The 17,119-nt window shown below is 45.5% G+C and overlaps 1 protein-coding gene across 1 annotated transcript; it reads left to right on the top strand.

Annotated features, from left to right (window-relative positions):
- The first annotated feature begins 275 nt into the window (after nucleotides 1-275).
- Nucleotides 276-3,467, top strand: LOC109733472 (protein LIFEGUARD 2). The gene is made up of 4 exons (XM_020292696.4): nucleotides 276-598; nucleotides 1,260-1,373; nucleotides 2,646-2,803; nucleotides 2,908-3,467. The coding sequence occupies exons 1-4, from the start codon at nucleotides 346-348 to the stop codon at nucleotides 3,112-3,114; spliced, it is 732 nt and encodes a 243-aa protein (XP_020148285.1). The 5' UTR covers nucleotides 276-345; the 3' UTR covers nucleotides 3,115-3,467.
- Nucleotides 3,468-17,119: the final 13,652 nt, after the last annotated feature.

The following is a 17,119-nucleotide window of genomic DNA, read 5'->3' on the forward strand; positions in this document are numbered from 1 at the left end:
TGCTCAAGAAAAAAACCTATCTTGTTTTTCCTCGAAAAAAAGAAGAAGAAACCTATCTTGTGTGGCTGTGGAACCTCTGTCCAATCTATTTCCCTTCTCTAAAAAAACAAAAAACAAAAAGATAGCATCTGCCCTTTTTTTTCCAAGAAGACAAGAAGGAAACCGCGTAACATTTCCACCGTCCATGATTCTTTTGTGCCTGACCAGTGGGCCCAGCAGGTCGGTGTGACATCTGATCTGACTATATACCCGACTCCGTTCGCATTGCTCCTCCCCAGTCACCAGCCACCAGTCCCCACTCCCCACTCGCCTTCCTCCCGCGAAAACCCTACCTCCGGAGGCGAGATGAAGGGCGGCGACATCGAGGCGGGCGGCGACGTCGAGGCGGGCACCGCGGCGCCGTACCCCGGGACGACGGAGAGCCCCGAGCTGCGCTGGGCGCTCATCCGGAAGATCTACGTCGTCCTCTGCCTGCAGCTTCTCCTCACGGCCGTCGTCGCGGTCGTCGTCGTCAAGGTCCGCGCCATCCCGCACTTCTTCGTCTCCTCCTACGCCGGCCTCGGGCTCTACATCTTCATCCTCATCCTCCCCTTCATCGGTGAGAGTTCAAACCATTTCTCCTCCATTACGAATTTGTGATCCAATTGCAGTGAGGGTTTTCTTTCCTTTTCTTGGTAAAAGAAGCAGAGTATGTGTGTACAGGGGCTGTACGAAATTAAATTGCAACATACAACAAGTGCATTTTAAATGCCAGAAAACTGATATGTTGCACAATTATCGGAATCCACGGGCCCAATTTGGTAGATCTGAAGAAGATTTTCGTTTTGCTCTGTGAACTGGCCACTGGAGCTCCTTCTTGATTTTACGCCTGCAAGCATAAAGACTTGGAGTGAATCACCTGAAAATAAAAGGTCGTTGCTTCCGGGCATTCCGAACAATTTGTATGCGTGCCATTTCATCATGTCCTTCCCGCAAAAAATAAAAGATTTAATAATGTCTGATTTTGAGGGCCTTGGTCAGAGGACAGGACTAACTTTCCCTTTGCTTTTTTTGCATTCTCGTCCCTGCAAAGCTATGGATTACAGCTCCTGTTTTTTGCAGGAACGTCCCATGCACTCTTAATTTTGCTTTACTACTGTAGATTGGGACGTGGTAGCTTTGTGAATTGCAGCTGGGAGTTATTCTGTTTCTAAAATGCTTGTTGATTTTTTGTATGCAGTGCTGTGCCAGTTGCTAAAATGCTTGTTTTTTTTACGCAGTGCTGTGCCCGCTGCACATCTACCGCCAGAAGCACCCAGTCAACTTGCTGCTTCTTGGCGTCTTCACAGTGGCCATCAGCTTCTCTGTGGGCTTGACATGTGCCTTTACCAGCGGTATTGTTTCTGCTCCTGCTGCCAGCTCCTAGCTTCTTCTTGAGTCGCTCTGCTGCTTATGTAAATCAGCACATGCTATCATCAGAATCTGATAGCTCCTGCACCATCAGATTCTTGAGTCACATCTGCCAACTCCCAGCCTGTTCACCATGTGCCTTTAGTGCCCCTCTCATTGTGTTAATGCATTACATAGACATGGCTAGTAGATATTTTCGTACTATTAGCTTCCTACTGTTATCGTGTGGCAATTGTGCTAGTCACCATGTGCGGCAATTGATATTTTCATACTGTTATTGTGAAGCATTTTGTTTGCGTGTGGACTGGGTTCAGAATACACGCGCTGCCAATTTTCTATACCTGTGCAAATGGTAGACACGGCCAGGCAGCCCATGTGACTGTAGTTGATGCATTTTCCTAGTCTGTGTTGAGGGCAAATTGTAGTTGTTGGTCACCATTTATGATTGATATGCTGGTCTGAGTTAGAAGCATTTCTAGTATTGCCAGCTAGCAGCATTACCTTTTTAGAAGACCTTGCTTTGCTATTTTCAGCTATTACTTTTTCATCAAGATATTGGCAAACAGTAACCTTTGCTTTTCATAGAACATTGGTTGGAACTTGCATATATTTTTACTGTTTCTTCCGGCAACTATTTGTTGTAAGATACATAGTGTTATGATAGTATCACTTTGATCTGAAGGGCCGATTTGTCCAATAATATGCCAGCCGAGCTGCTCAAGTTGACATGGTTTTGGCAAGGACGTGATTTAGGTTGCAGGACTAGCTTAAACTTTTATCAAGATAGAAAGGATTTTCAGTTGATATATCATACCAGTGTTGTGATAAGACAATAGATGCTTCATGCATGTGCTGGTTAATTCTCATTGGATTAAAGTGATTAAAAATACATAGTTATATTGACAGGCACTCTGTGATCTGTCATCCATTTGTGTTTGCGTTACTGTTCACCACTGCATTTTGGGGTTGTACCAATTCCAAGGTTCTTTCTATCTTGTACCACATCACAGGAGGTTGCTGATAGTTTGCTTCTTCAATGCATCACTGCCATTTACTTCAGATTTTAGCATGCATGTGCTTTATTGTTTAGTCAAATTTACATGATAGTTCATTTAGAGATGTATGCGATGATAAGGAAGCAATTAGTTCATTTAGTAGCCGTCCTCTTATATATATGTGTGTGTTTTGTACTTTGTTGGTATGATGGGTTTTCTTTGATAAAGAACCACCGCTAAAATAGTCCGCTATGTGCGCAGGCAAGGTCATTTTGCAGGCTGGGATTCTTACAATTGTGGTTGTCTTGAGCCTCACTGCTTACACCTTCTGGGCTGCAAGGAGGGGCAAGGACTTTAGCTTCCTTGGTCCTTTCCTATTTGCTTCTCTGATGATTTTGCTCGTCTTTGGGTTCATTCAGGTTAGATGCCGTCCGTTCCCTTCTCTAGTTAGGTGTGTCGCCCATTTACCTATCAGTCTTCTCTATTCTATAATGCAAATACTGATCATGACTTCTGTTTGCAGATATTCTTCCCGCTGGGCAAGCTCTCTCACATGATCTATGGCGCGCTGGCGGCACTCATCTTCAGTGGCTACATTGTCTATGACACGGGCAGCATCATCAAGCGCTACAAGTATGACGAGTATGTCTGGGCTGCCGTCACGCTCTACCTTGACATCATCAATCTGTTCCTGGGCCTGCTGACTCTGTTTAGGGCGTGTGACAACTAGGCACGTCTCCCTGCCCCTGCTCTCTCGTGCTTCAAATCCCGTCGACGAATTTGGTATCCTGATGAGTCCTTGACATGAAGAATTGTATACTCTGGTCTGTCTCGCTGGCACGGTGAAAATGTTGCTTACTTTAGTTGAGTTGATCCCTAGTAGAGAGAAAACATAAGAAAACCGTGCGTCGGTTCTATCCTATGGATGGTGGATGTGATGATGTATTTAGACGTGCTGGATTGGTCGATTGGTGGTGCTGGGTTTATTTAGCTGGGTCTTTGACATGCTGGACTGGTGGTGCTGGGTTTATGTAGCTGCGTGGCTTATGGACGAGGGCAATATTGTTTTCTAGCACATATGAATTCGTCTCTTGGCCTGTTTTGTGGATGGTTTTTTCGTGGACTATATATGAAAAAAATAAACAATCAGACCTATTCTACGCCAGAACCAAAGTACACCCTTTCTCATGTAAACCACTCAGTAAATCAGAGTCTTCATATCTGTGGTCTCCGACATAGAGGTTGCGAAGACAAAAGGCAAACTCACATTACATGTGTGTTCCACCTGCCATTGACTACAACGGTTCTTTTTCATCAAAAAACTAATTCAGAAAATATTTGATTCAGACTTCAGTTCGAACACGAACAGAAGGATTGTTCATTGCAGACCTTTTGTATTGAATTTTGCATACAAAACACACCATGGTAGATTCATCCTTTTGAAAGCAAAGCACAAGCAAACAGTTGTCATTTCCTATCAGACTTTTCACCTCCCAATAGACCCATAATACCACCCCATGCCAAATTTCACTCTTTTGGAACAAATTTAGGTTGATTCATTTTTTATGAAAAATGTAAAAATGCAATTGGTGCCTAAATACAAGAAATTAGATATAAGAATTGATTAAAAAAAAAGCTTCTCTAGTACTAGGTTGCTTTAATCGTGACAACAAATATAGATAATGTTGGATTGCCATTCTTAGAAGCTGCTTCAAAAGGTCCTAGTTATGAACTGTTTGAAGAGTACACCAAGAGAAATCAAGACACTATGAGATTATTATTGTTACCATCAAGGATATAATACATGATGCACTAGTGCAGAAAAACCTATCTGGTTGTGACGTGTCAAAAAGCATCTTGTTGGTGTGTCGACCCGACACCCCTAGTATGGCGCCACTGATAAAAATTGTCGGTGGCGTGTGGATCTCCACGCCACCACTAACATATGTACTGGTGGCATTGACACGCCACAACTGAATGTTCACAGCACACCACCAATATAGATTCCAGGCGGAAAAAAAAGTTGATGTTCCCTTCCGTCAACAACACTTAACGACAATTTACGTAACAACATAACTGAACTAAGCATAGTAGATTGACAACTTAGAATAGATTCAACAAGTTAGATAGGTAATCAACTAAGCACATAGCAGTTTTGCAACTAATTACAAAATATAAGTTCTCGATCAACGTCAACTCAACATAAAACCGTCAGCTGGTCCATCTCCTTCTTCACCTGATCCCTCTCATCGATCAGTTGAGCCATCCATCAATTAGGTGACCTCTCTCCATCGTGCAGCTCATCCCTTGTCGCCTTCAGCTTTGTGAAGATAATTTTGAGAGGCCAGAAGCAACTTGTTGAGCCCGTCCACGTCATATTTTTTTCTTCAGCTTGCACAGACCCCCCCCCCCCCCCCCCCCCCGCGTTATGAATCCTATGTAGCCCAAAGAATGTAAAGATGAAATGTTTGGAATAAAATTATCATAAAAATGATTTAGTTGCACACATATATAACCAAATGATGGCCATCATAATCTACAAAGAATGAGGTTACATTATATACAATGAGTGAGACTTAACCTGCAAAAATTGGCCTAACAATCTACCATGGATTACTTCCAATCTATCATCTTCAACAATGTTCTCATGGCATCATAAGACTACTATTTATAAAGAAGAAATTGGCATCATTACTCCATGGCATTATATGGTTGTTTGAGTTCAAAAGTTGTACATGTTGTACTTTTTTTCTCTTCTTTTTTCTTATTGGCTCAACACTACAACTAAATTAAAATCAAACCAAGCACTAATCAGTACAAATTGGCAAACCAAATGGAGAACTTGCTCGGTTGTTGCTTATCTCTAGCTATATATTCTCATGCCATCAAACTAAAAGACTACTATTATGAAACTTACTCGATTGTTGCTTATGTCGGTGTCGACGACCCTCATATTGACGTCGCCGTTGCCGTTGCCGTTGCCGAAGCTGCCAATTGGCACAGACGAACTCATGGTGGCGGCGGCACCGACGTTCGTGCACAGAGGGGAGGGTGACGAGGAAGAGGGGTGGAGATGGAGGCGGCTGCAATGGTGAGGAGGGATGTGGCATAGCGAGGCGATATCAGCGGAGGGTATCGACGATGTGGCGACGCGATAGATTTTGGGAAGGGTTAGAGACTACATGTGTGTGAGAGAGAAATTGAGAGAGGGGATAGCGAGGGGCCGCGTCGACGGTCCAGGCCCACAAACTGGTGGTTTGGGCGATGGGGCCAACGCCACCAGTATTTTTTATTTAGCTTATTAATTTGTATTTTATATATGTTTCATTTAGCTAATATATATTTTATTTAGCTTATTTTCCAATTTAGGTTACTTTTGAAATTATATTTCATTTAATTTATGTTTCATTAGATTATTTTTAGTTTAGATTTAATTTACAGATTGTATTTTATTTCAATTTCTAATTGGTATTATATTTACCTTATTTTTCATTTATGTTTCATTTAGCTTATTTTATAATTTAGCTTACTTTTAAAATTATATTTCATTTAATTATGTTTTAGTTAGGTTCTAAATTATTTTTTATTTAGGCTATATATATGTAGAAACTATATACAATAGAGATGTTCTCGTATGCTTACTGGTGGCATGTCCAAATAGTACACGTCAGCACTAACATGGGTTCGGTCAACATACTTCGTCCCACTCCCTTGTGGTGTGTACAAACTAATCCAGGCTACTAGTAACCTATTACAGGTGGTGTACCAAATGTACCCAGGCCACCGATATTTCGAAAAAATTGCGGTGGTAAGGATTGAAAATGGTGTGTCACTAATTAGGATTGTGTATAACCATTTCTACACTAGTGATCTAAACCATTGCTCATGTGGCAGGAATAATTGTTCATTGCAGCCCTCTTGCAAAGAATTGTGCATAACACACACATCGTGGTAGATCTACCCTTTTCAAAGAAAAGCACAACCAAACTGTTGCTACTTCTCGAGAGATTTTTTCAGATTCCTAATACCACTAGTAGAAAAGAGGGCTTTGGTTCAGGCCGGGTCAGCCCATTAGTCCCGGTTCAGTCCAGAACCGGGACCAATGGGGGCACTGGTCCCGGTTCGTGAGGCCAGCGGCCTGCCAGGCCTCGTGGGGGCATTGGTCCCGGTTCGTCTGGCCCCTTTGGTCCCTGTTGGTGGGACGAACCGGGACCAATGGGCCTCGCTCCTGGCCCACCACCATTGGTCCCGGTTGGTGGCTTGAACCGGGACCACAGGCTGCCCTTTAGTCCCGGTTCATGCCACGAACCGGGACCAATGAGGTGCCTATATATACCCCTCGCCCGCGAGCAGAGCACTCCAATGCTCTGTTTTTCTCTGGCCGGCGAGGGGAGGGCTTTGTGGTGCTCTAGCTCACCTCCTATGCACATGAGGTGTTCGATGAAATGCCCGAGACACACTAGTTAAGCTTTCTCCTCTCGAAGCTCGACCTCAAAGCTCCATTTTCCTCGAGATTTGTCTAGGTTTAGCGGCCCGTCACGTCCCATTCCCATCTTCACCGCCGTCGATCGCCCGCGCTGATCTCGTCGCCGGCACCACCGTGGTGAGCCTCTTGTTCTTATCTTCTTTCTGAAAGAAAAAAATTCTTACTTTAGATAGATACTTGTCTAATTTTCTTACTATTTTATTGCTTGTTATTATATAATGCGATGGTTTTGGTATCCGCCCCCGTCGGCCCTCGTCCTGTCTATGATTCGGATGTGGTATATATTATCTTTATAACTATTGGTTCATTTATTGTTTATGAAAATTATGCCGACCAACGTGACATAGATTTTATTTATCTAGGAGGTATGTGAACCGGAAATTCCAACCGACCCTATTGTCGAGAGGTTAAATTTAGTTGAAGAAGAAAAACAATTTCTTGAAGGAAAAAATAAAAAAATTGAGGAAGAGAAGATGATAATGGAGTTGCATGTTGTGGATGTCGTCGATGATCACAAGATCAAGATGGATGCAATGCGCTTGAAGATTAGAAAGATTAGAAAATATGCCATTCATACCGAGGCTTGGTATCATTATGCCGTTGGATCAATTGTTACCTTGGTTGCGATTATGATCGCATTTGTTTTCGCATTGAAATGTTTTACATAGTTTCAATGTATGGTTTAATTAATTAGATGCTCTGGAGAGCTATATGTTGTTAGATGAGTACTATGTATGTACTTTGGTTTTAATGTGATGATGAACTTCTATTAATTTGGTCACTTAATTATCTATTCATGATGTTCTGTAATGGTTTTTGACACACTTAATTATATATAATGCACGCAGATGAACCGGCAATGGATGTACGGTGACAGACACACCTCCGAGTACATTAAGGGCGTGCATGATTTTCTCGAAGTGGCTGAGGCAAACAAGCAGGATGGTTTTATGTGTTGTCCATGCCCTAAATGTGGGAATACGAAGTCTTACTCTGACCGGAAAATCCTTCACACCCACCTGCTTTACAAGGGTTTCATGCCACACTATAATGTTTGGACGAGGCACGGAGAAATAGGGGTTATGATGGAAGATGGCGAAGAAGAAGAGGACGATGACAACTATGTGCCCCCTGAATACGGTGATGCTGCAACGGGGGAAGCTGCTGAAGATCAAGAGGAACCAGACGATGTGCCCAATGGTGCTGGAACGGGGGAAGCTGCTGAAGATCAAGAGGAACCAGTGCCCGATGATGATGATCTCCGCCGGGTCATTGCCGATGCAAGGACGCAATGCGAAAGTCAAAAGGAGAAGCTGAAGTTCGATCGCATGTTAGAGGATCACAAAAAAGGGTTGTACCCCAATTGCGAAGATGGTAACACAAAGCTCGGTACCGTACTGGAATTGCTGCAGTGGAAGGCAGAGAATGCCGTGCCTGACAAAGGATTTGAGAAGCTATTGAAAATATTGAAGAAGAAGCTTCCAAAGGATAACGAATTGCACGACAGTACATACGCAGCAAAGAAGGTCGTATGCCCTCTAGGATTGGAGGTGCAGAAGATACATGCATGCCCTAATGACTGCATCCTCTACCGCGGTGCGTACAAGGATCTGAATGCATGCCCGGTATGCGGTGCATTGCGGTATAAGATCAGACGAGATGACCCTGGTGATGTTGACGGCGAGCCCCCCAGGAAGAGGGTTCCTACGAAGGTGATGTGGTATGCTCCTATAATACCATGGTTGAAACGTCTGTTCAGAAACGAAGAGCATGCCAAGTTGATGCGATGGCACAGTGAGGACCGTAAGAAAGACGGGAAGTTGAGAGCACCGGCTGACGGGTCGCAGTGGAGAAAAATCGAGAGAAAGTACTGGGCTGTGTTTGCTGGTGACCCAAGGAACGTATGGTTTGGTTTAAGCGCGGATGGCATTGATCCTTTCGGGGAGCAGAGCAGCAACCCCAGCACCTGGCCCGTGACTCTATGTATGTATAACCTTTCTCCTTGGATGTGCATGAAGCGGAAGTTCATTATGATGCCAGTTCTCATCCAAGGCCCCAAGCAACCCGGCAATGACATTGATGTGTACCTAAGGCCATTAGTTGAAGAACTTTTACAGCTGTGGAATGAAAACGGTGTACGTACGTGGGATGAGCACAAACAGGAGGAATTTAACCTGCACGCGTTGCTGTTTGTAACCATCAACGATTGGCCCGCTCTCAGTAACCTTTCAGGACAGACAAACAAGGGATACTACGCATGCACGCACTGTTTAGATGACACTGAAAGTATATACCTGGACAAATGCAGGAAGAATGTGTACCTGGGCCATCGTCAATTTCTTCCGACCAACCATCAATGTCGAAAGAAAGGCAAGCATTTCAAAGGCGAGGCAGGTCACCGGAAGAAGCCCGCCATGCGTACCGGTGATCACGTACTTGCTATGGTTAATGATTTACACGTAATCTTTGGAAAGGGTCCCGGCGGACTAGCTGTTCTGAATGACGCTGAGGGACACGCACCCATGTGGAAGAAGAAATCTATATTTTGGGACCTACCCTACTGGAAAGACTTAGAGGTCCGCTCTTCAATCAACGTGATGCACGTGACGAAGAACCTTTGCGTGAACCTGCTAGGCTTCTTGGGCGTGTATGGGAAGACAAAAGATACACCTGAGGCACGGGAGGACCTGCAACGTTTGCACGAAAAAGACGGCATGCCTCCGAAGCAGTATGAAGGTCCTGCCAGCTACGCTCTTACGAAAGAAGAGAAAGAAATCTTCTTTGAATGCCTGCTCAGTATGAAGGTCCCGACTGGCTTCTCGTCGAAGGGAATAATAAATATGCCAGAGAAAAAGTTCCAGAACCTAAAGTCTCATGACTGCCACGTGATTATGACGCAACTGCTTCCGGTTGCATTAAGGGGGCTTCTACCGAAAAACGTCCGATTAGACATTGTGAAGCTATGTGCATTCCTCAATGCAATCTCTCAGAAGGTGATCGATCCAGAAATCATACCAAGGCTAAGGAGTGATGTGGCGCAATGTCTTGTCAGTTTCGAGCTGGTGTTCCCACCATCCTTCTTCAATATCATGACGCACGTCCTAGTTCATCTAGTCGACGAGATTGTCATTCTGGGGCCCGTATTTTTACACAATATGTTCCCCTTTGAGAGGTTCATGGGAGTCCTAAAGAAATATGTCTGTAACCGCGCTAGGCCAGAAGGAAGCATCTACATGGGCCATCAAACAGAGGATGTCATTGGGTTTTGTGTTGACTTCATTCCTGGCCTTAAGAAGATAGGTCTCCCTAAATCGCGGTATGAGGGGAGACTGACTGGAAAAGGCACGCTAGGAGCGGACTCAATAATATGCAAGGACGGGCATTCTTGGTCTCAAGCACACTACACAGTTCTACAGAACTCTACCTTGGTGACCCCGTATGTCGATGAACACAAGAACAGTCTGCGCTCCAAACACCCGGAGCAGTGTGACGACTGGATTACATGTGAACACATCAGGACTTTCAGCAGTTGGTTGAAAACACGTCTCAGAGGTGACACCACTGTTTGTGATGAGTTGTACTCGTTGTCCAGGGGACCATCTTCGACTGTATTGACTTACAAAGGATACGAGATAAATGGGAATACATTTTACACGATCGCCCAAGATCAAAAGAGCACCAACCAAAACAGCGGTGTCCGCTTTGATGCAGCAACCGAGAGGGGAAAGGACACATATTATGGTTACATAATGGACATATGGGAACTTGACTACAGACATGATTTTAAGGTCCCTTTGTTTAAGTGCAAATGGGTCAATCTGTCAGGAGGCGGGGTACTGGTAGACCCACAGTACGGAATGACAATAGTGGATCTGAACAATCTTGGGTACACTGACGAACCGTTCGTCCTAGCCAATGATGTGGCACAGGTTATCTATGTGAAGGACATGTCTACCAGACCGAGAAAAAGAAAAGATAAGGAAGCGGATACATCATAGGATGAGCCAAAGTGCCACATAGTTCTTTCAGGAAAAAGGGACATTGTGGGTGTGGAGGGCAAGACAGACATGTCTGAAGATTATGAAAAGTTTCATGAAATTCCTCCCTTTAAAGTCAAGGCTGACCCAAGCATCCTGATAAACGATGAAGATTATCCATGGTTACGGCGCAATAAGCAAATGACACAAGCGAAGAAAAAGTGAAGACTTTCTCCCGCAACTATTATGATGATACCATGCCAACTTTGTAACAGACGAGTATGATACCATTGTCCGTTTTGTACACGAAGTGCATCCAGTTTTTTCCGTAACCCTCTCAACTTTCTTGCACATGCTATGTGGATGAAATGATGATACCATGCCAACTTTCAACCTTTTCAGAGTTCATTTGAAATGCTTTTCAATTTCAGGGTCTTATAGCTCAAAATGCTTTTCAGAATTCATTTGAAATTGCATGAAAAATAACAAATAAAATAAATAAGTATTTAGAAACAAAATAATATAAACTTTAATAAAATATATAAGTAGAAACAAAATAAAATAAACTTTAATAACATAAATAAAATTTATGAAACTAAAATTATCAAAGTATTTTCTGTTCAGAACATTATAAGCAACCTCTAGTATTATTGAAACTAAAATTATATAAAATTGATGCAACTAAAATTATCGAAGTATTTTCTGTTCAAAATCATTGAAAGCAAAAAGAATTTTCATAAAGAACTTTTTTTGTTAGAAACTTTAATAGCAAAAAGAATTATCATAAAGTAAAATAAATAAGTAATTAGAAACAAAATAAAATAAATAAGTTTTTTGTTGTAAGTAGAAACAAAACAAAATAAATAAAGCAAAAAAGAAAACAAAAAACCAGGCAAAAAATAAAAATTATGCCACCTACTGGGCCACCACGGCCTGAATACGACTAGAAACCCATCCATGGGTGAGGATTCAGGCCCGCAGAAGGCCCAGTAGGCCCACAGGCATGTACAGAGAGGTTAGGCCCGTAAGCCTGCTTTAGAGAGGAGCTCGACAGCTCAGGCGCACCGCACCTTATAAACAGGTGCGGCTCTCTCTCAGCTAACGAGGTGGGACTAAACTCCCACCACCACGCCGCTGTGCAAGGCTTTCCGTCCCGGTTGGTGGCACCAACCGGGACTAAAGGGGCGGCATTGATTCCGGTTGGCCTTTGGTCCCGGTTGGTGGCACCAACCGGGACCAAAGAAGACCTTTGGTCCCGGTTGGTGCTATGAACCGGGACCAAAGGCCTGGGTATATAAGTAGCACTTAGGAAAATTTGACGAACTCATCGCCAGTTGCCCTGACGACGCCAAGCTCATCGACGCCGCCAGGCTGCCCAGATCGACGTCGTCTACTGCCCCGACGCCGCCTGCCGCCCAGACGCCGTCCGCGCGCCGCCCCGACGCCGTCCGCGCGCTGCCCCGACGCCGTCCGCGCGCCCCCGTCGTCGCCCCTGCCCCGTCGCCGCCAGGCTGCCCCGACGCCGCCCGCCGCCCCAGCCGACGCCATCGTCGTCGCCCGCGCCCGTCGTCGCCGTCGCCCGCGCCCGTCGTCGCCATCGCTGCGGGGAAGCACCACGCCGGCTCCCGCGACCCGTTCATCCCCGAGGCCGTTCGTCCGCCGCCGCACCGATTCCGGCCGGCAACCTCGACCCCTCCCCGCGCTTTGAGCCCCTGCCTCATCCCCTTTCCTTCTCATTGCCGTCCCCGCACGCCATCCATAAGCGCGCGCCACCGCCAACCATCGTCGCCGTCGCCGACCACCGGCCTATTTTTCTTTTTTTTTTGTTACGATGTATGTATGTATGTTCACTTTATAATGCTCTGTATATGCTGTATATGCTCATTTAAGAAAATGTTCATATGTAACATTTAAGAAAAAAAGTAAATGTATGTATGTTCATATGCAAAGAATTATTTTTGGATGAAATGAGATGAGATGAGATGTGTTTTGTGTTGGAGAAGAAAAGAGGAAGAAGGAAGAAGGAAGAAGAAGGAAAAGAGGGTCGAGGGGGGGGGTCGATATACCCCCTCCCCGATAACATTTTTTCCATGTATATATGCAAAAGTTACATTTTTAGAAAAGTTTTATATATCTAGCTAGGAAAGGAAGAAGAAGAAAAAGAATGAGAGGAAAAAGGAAAATAAGAAGAGGAAGAAAGGAGAAGATGAGGAGAGGAAGAAGAGGAGAAATAAATAAGAAGAAGAAAAAAGAAGAAAAAGAAGAGGAGAAGAACAAAGGAATAGAGGAGAAGAAGAGAAAATAGAATATTCTATTTTCTCTTCTTCTCCTCTATTCCTTTCTTCTTCTCCTCTTTTTTTTCTTCTTTTTTTCTTCAATCTTCTCCTCTATTAATATCTTCTTCTCCTCTTTTTATTTCTTCTTCGTCTTCTTATTTTTTATCGGATATGTCGTTGTCGATATACCCCGTGTCCCGATAACTTCAACACGAGGGGGGGGGTTCGACCTAGCCCCTCCCCGATAACATTATTTTTCCATGTATGTATGTCGTCATTGTCGATATAACCCCCTCCCGGATAACTTCGACCGTGATAACTTATACCATGGGAGCACCCCCCCCCCCCCGGCCCTCTCGCTCGACCAAAACTCTCGAGGACACCCAAACCCTAGAAAAAAACGATGTCGGTCTCCTACCCCCTCCCGCCGCGCCCCTACCCTTGAAGCGTTGCCGAGGCCACCCCAAACCCGGAATAAGCTAGGTCTACGTTTGCACTAATATATGCACCTGCTGTCATGTTTGTGTAATAATTGCCATGTTGTAATATTTGCAGAAACAATGGAGCACGGACGAGACGAGGAAGCAAAAGAGGTGTTGGGGGAAATAATCTTAGCCGGAGGTGATGCCTTGTCGTATCTTAACGACAATGATGGTCTGGAAGAACGGGGTGAAGAAGCAGGCTACGCTGATCGAAGAGTGGAGGAGGAAAGACATGATTATGATGGCTCCGGTGACCCAATGGTGGTGCAAGAAGGAGCCCGTGGTGACGGCTCCGGTGACCGAACAGAGTCTGGCCAGGTAAATATATTAGTTAAGCCTGTGCTGACTAGCTAATTGATGCATTCATTGTTTTGGTATGTACACATATTAATTAACTCTCGTCTTTCTTCTTTTTTCTAGCCCTCCGGATCGAGCACAACTTCGGTAAAGAGACGAGGCCCGAAGAGAAAGTTGCGCTCGGATGAAAGGTTTGAGATCACAGCAATCGCGCGCGACGGCCAACCGATTGAACCCATCCGGACAAAGGAAGCATTTGCTGCACAGTGCGGGGTTCTTGTTAGGGACAAGATCCCGATCAGCATCCACCAATGGTATAAGCCTAAGAAGGAAGACCCTGAGGTGTCTTATATCAATGATATGCAGAAAGATGATCTTTGGACTGAGCTGAAGGCAAATTTCACCCTACTGCCAGAGGAGGATCTTGAGAAGCCAGTTAAAGAGCAATTAATCAAGTCTCATGCTCTTAAGAAGATGGCAGACCTATTCAGGAGGTGGAAGAATGAGCTAAAAACGTTTGTCGACAAAGAAGAGACACCAGAATTCATCGGCAAATATGAGAAGATCAGAGATCACTGGCCCGCATTTGTGGCCCACAAGACATCGAAAAAGAGTAAGAAGTTGTCAGTGACAAACAAGAAAAATGCTGCAAAAAAGAAGCTTTACCATCGCACGGGGTCAGGTGGCTACCTCAAAGCCCAGCCTAAGTGGGCCAAGGCGGAGAATGATCTGCTTGATAAAGGGATCGAACCAGAGACAATGAACTGGCCAGACCGTTGCCGGACTTGGTTCTTCGGGGCTGGCGGAACCTTGGACCCTGTATCAGGGAAGTGCGTTTGGACGGACGAGCAAATGAGAATACCAGTCAAGAGGCTTCAGCACTATATCGATGCAGCGCACCAAGGGACGTTCGTTCCAGACAGAGAGAACGACGAGCTCAGAATGGCCCTCGGGAATCCTGAGCACCCTGGACGGACACGAGGCATGCCAGGCTCCGTTCTGTGGAAGGCTGGTTTTCCGGACGCAGGCGGTTACAAAAGCCAGGAGAGGAGGAAAAAAGTGGAGCAGACCCAAATTCAGAAGCTGCACGAAAGGGTTCAAGCGCTAGAGGAACGAGACGTAGCTCGCAGCAATCGACCTGCCGAAACTACCCCCGAAGCTACCCCGCCATCTCATTGGAGAAGCAGCGTGGCTTCCACCGAGCTGCTTCAGCCGGAGCATGTCTTGACGGCTCCTGCTAGCTACCCCGTGGATGCTATCACGGAGTCTCCACATTGCCACCTTATGACGCGATGGGAGAACTTCAAAGTCAAGGCGGCTGTGGGCTCTGTTCGACCTCCTGAACCCGGCGCAACTTTTCACCGTCGTCCGATTCTAGAAGGATATGCTAGGGTGACGGTGGACGAAATAACGGAGGGATTTGAGGACCTCCAGCTTGACCACCCTACCGGTGAAGGGGAGACTCGGCTGGGTTCTCCTCTGAAGACTCCATGCCTATGGCGGAAGGAGCTCATCAACCTTCCGAACTGGACGCCTCCGGCGAGTAAGGGCACTCCACCTCCTCCTCCGCCTCCTCCTCCGGCGAGTGATCAGGGCACTCAGCCTCCTTCTCCGGTGCGTGGTGGGCACTCCACCTCCTCCTCCGCCTCCTCCTCCGGCGAGTGATCAGGGCACTCAGCCTCCTTCTCCAGCGCGTGGTGACACTCCGCCTCCTTCTGCGCCTGCGCCGGCGCGCCGGAGCAGCCAGCCTCCTCCTTCTCCGCCTCGTCAGCAAGGGCGGAAGAGACCCGCCGCCGCTTTGGCTGCTCCGGCGCATCGTAGTCCTTCTCCTCCGCCTCGTAAGCAAGGAAAGAAGACAGCCGCAGCCGCTCCGTCTGCTCTGCCGGCGTCTAGCAGTACAGCCAGAGGCGGGAGGCAATACAGATTCGGTCCTTCTCTGAAGACTCCAGAGAAGTTACCATACGAGAGGACCGAGGAGGAAACCATGAAGATCGTGCGAGCCGAAGTGAAGAACTTCTTTGAAGGGGTGAAAGGAAAGAAACATCCACCTCCGGAGGAGAAGGTAGATCCGATGAAAGCGAAGTGCACTCTGGCTGCCCTGACAAAACCACCAAAGTCTCCGCCGAAAGGCAACTATGAGCGCATTATTGGAAAGACATTTGCCGAAGCGGAGCGGTCGGGAAGTACTGTCAGTGATCAAAGGTTAAAAGAACGACGAGCTGGGAAAAAAATTGCCCAGCTCGGCGAACAAGCGAACCAATCGTGCCCCCCGCTCAAGGTGTCTAAAGACATCGTCGCTAATGATCCGAGGATGGTGGCCGGTTATAGCAATCTTGGAGATTACCTGCCCGACGATATACATTATGATTTCTTGGAGGTGGACGAACACAAATACCATTACGGGAAGCCTCTCGTCAAAGATGAAAGATCTCTAACAACGATGATGCGAAGATTACATGATTGGTACATGAAAACCTGCAGAGAGTCTGGGGGGAGGGATACTTTGACGCTGAGAGTTAAAGAGGAGCATGACCTCGTTGGAATTGAACTGTTGAATGTTCCATTTGAGGAGTTCTTCCAGTTTTTCAATCAAAAGGCCCTCGATAAATCAACGGTCACTTGCTACTGTCTGTAAGTAGTACTACTTCTGTCATTAAGTCTCTCTATATAGGTCAGCTCTTTCATTGCATGTATTTATAATTATCCTCACTATATTATGCGGATTGAAGATCGCCGAATTGAAGAAGAGACAAATCGGTGATATTGGATTCATTAACACAAATCTCATAGATGCAACTGAGGTTAAATATCATGCCGAAAATACCGAGGCCAACTTGCTACGATCGTTGGTAATAACTGAAAACAAAGATATAATACTCTTTCCTTACAACTTCAAGTGAGTGTTGCTGTCTTGTGCATATTCGGTTTCCCTTATTAGTCCAGGTTATAGTAATGTAATTGATGACTTATACATGCGTGCGCAGCTTCCACTATATTCTCCTAGAGATTAAGCTTGAGCAGGGAGTAGTAACCGTCTTAGACTCGAGACGAAAAGATCCCCAGGACTATGCGGACATGACTCAAATGCTCGAGAAGTAAGTTAAATCGATCATTATCTACCATATCAGCAACTTTGTTCATTTCCTGATATCAAGTAATTGTTTTCTTTGTCTGGCAGGGTTTGGAGAAAATTCATCAAAAAAGCTCCGGGACTGCC

Source organism: Aegilops tauschii, chromosome 3 (assembly GCF_002575655.3).
Source record: "Aegilops tauschii subsp. strangulata cultivar AL8/78 chromosome 3, Aet v6.0, whole genome shotgun sequence".
In the NCBI taxonomy this organism is placed as follows: domain Eukaryota; kingdom Viridiplantae; phylum Streptophyta; class Magnoliopsida; order Poales; family Poaceae; genus Aegilops; species Aegilops tauschii.

Excerpts from the sequence above, each read along its gene's own strand:
- LOC109733472 (XM_020292696.4), top strand. The coding sequence starts at position 346 with ATGAAGGGCGGCGACATCGAGGCGGGCGGCGACGTCGAGGCGGGCACC. Across the intron at positions 599-1,259 it reads CCTCATCCTCCCCTTCATCG|TGCTGTGCCCGCTGCACATC; the intron begins GTGAGAGTTCAA and ends TTTTTTACGCAG. Across the intron at positions 1,374-2,645 it reads GACATGTGCCTTTACCAGCG|GCAAGGTCATTTTGCAGGCT; the intron begins GTATTGTTTCTG and ends CTATGTGCGCAG.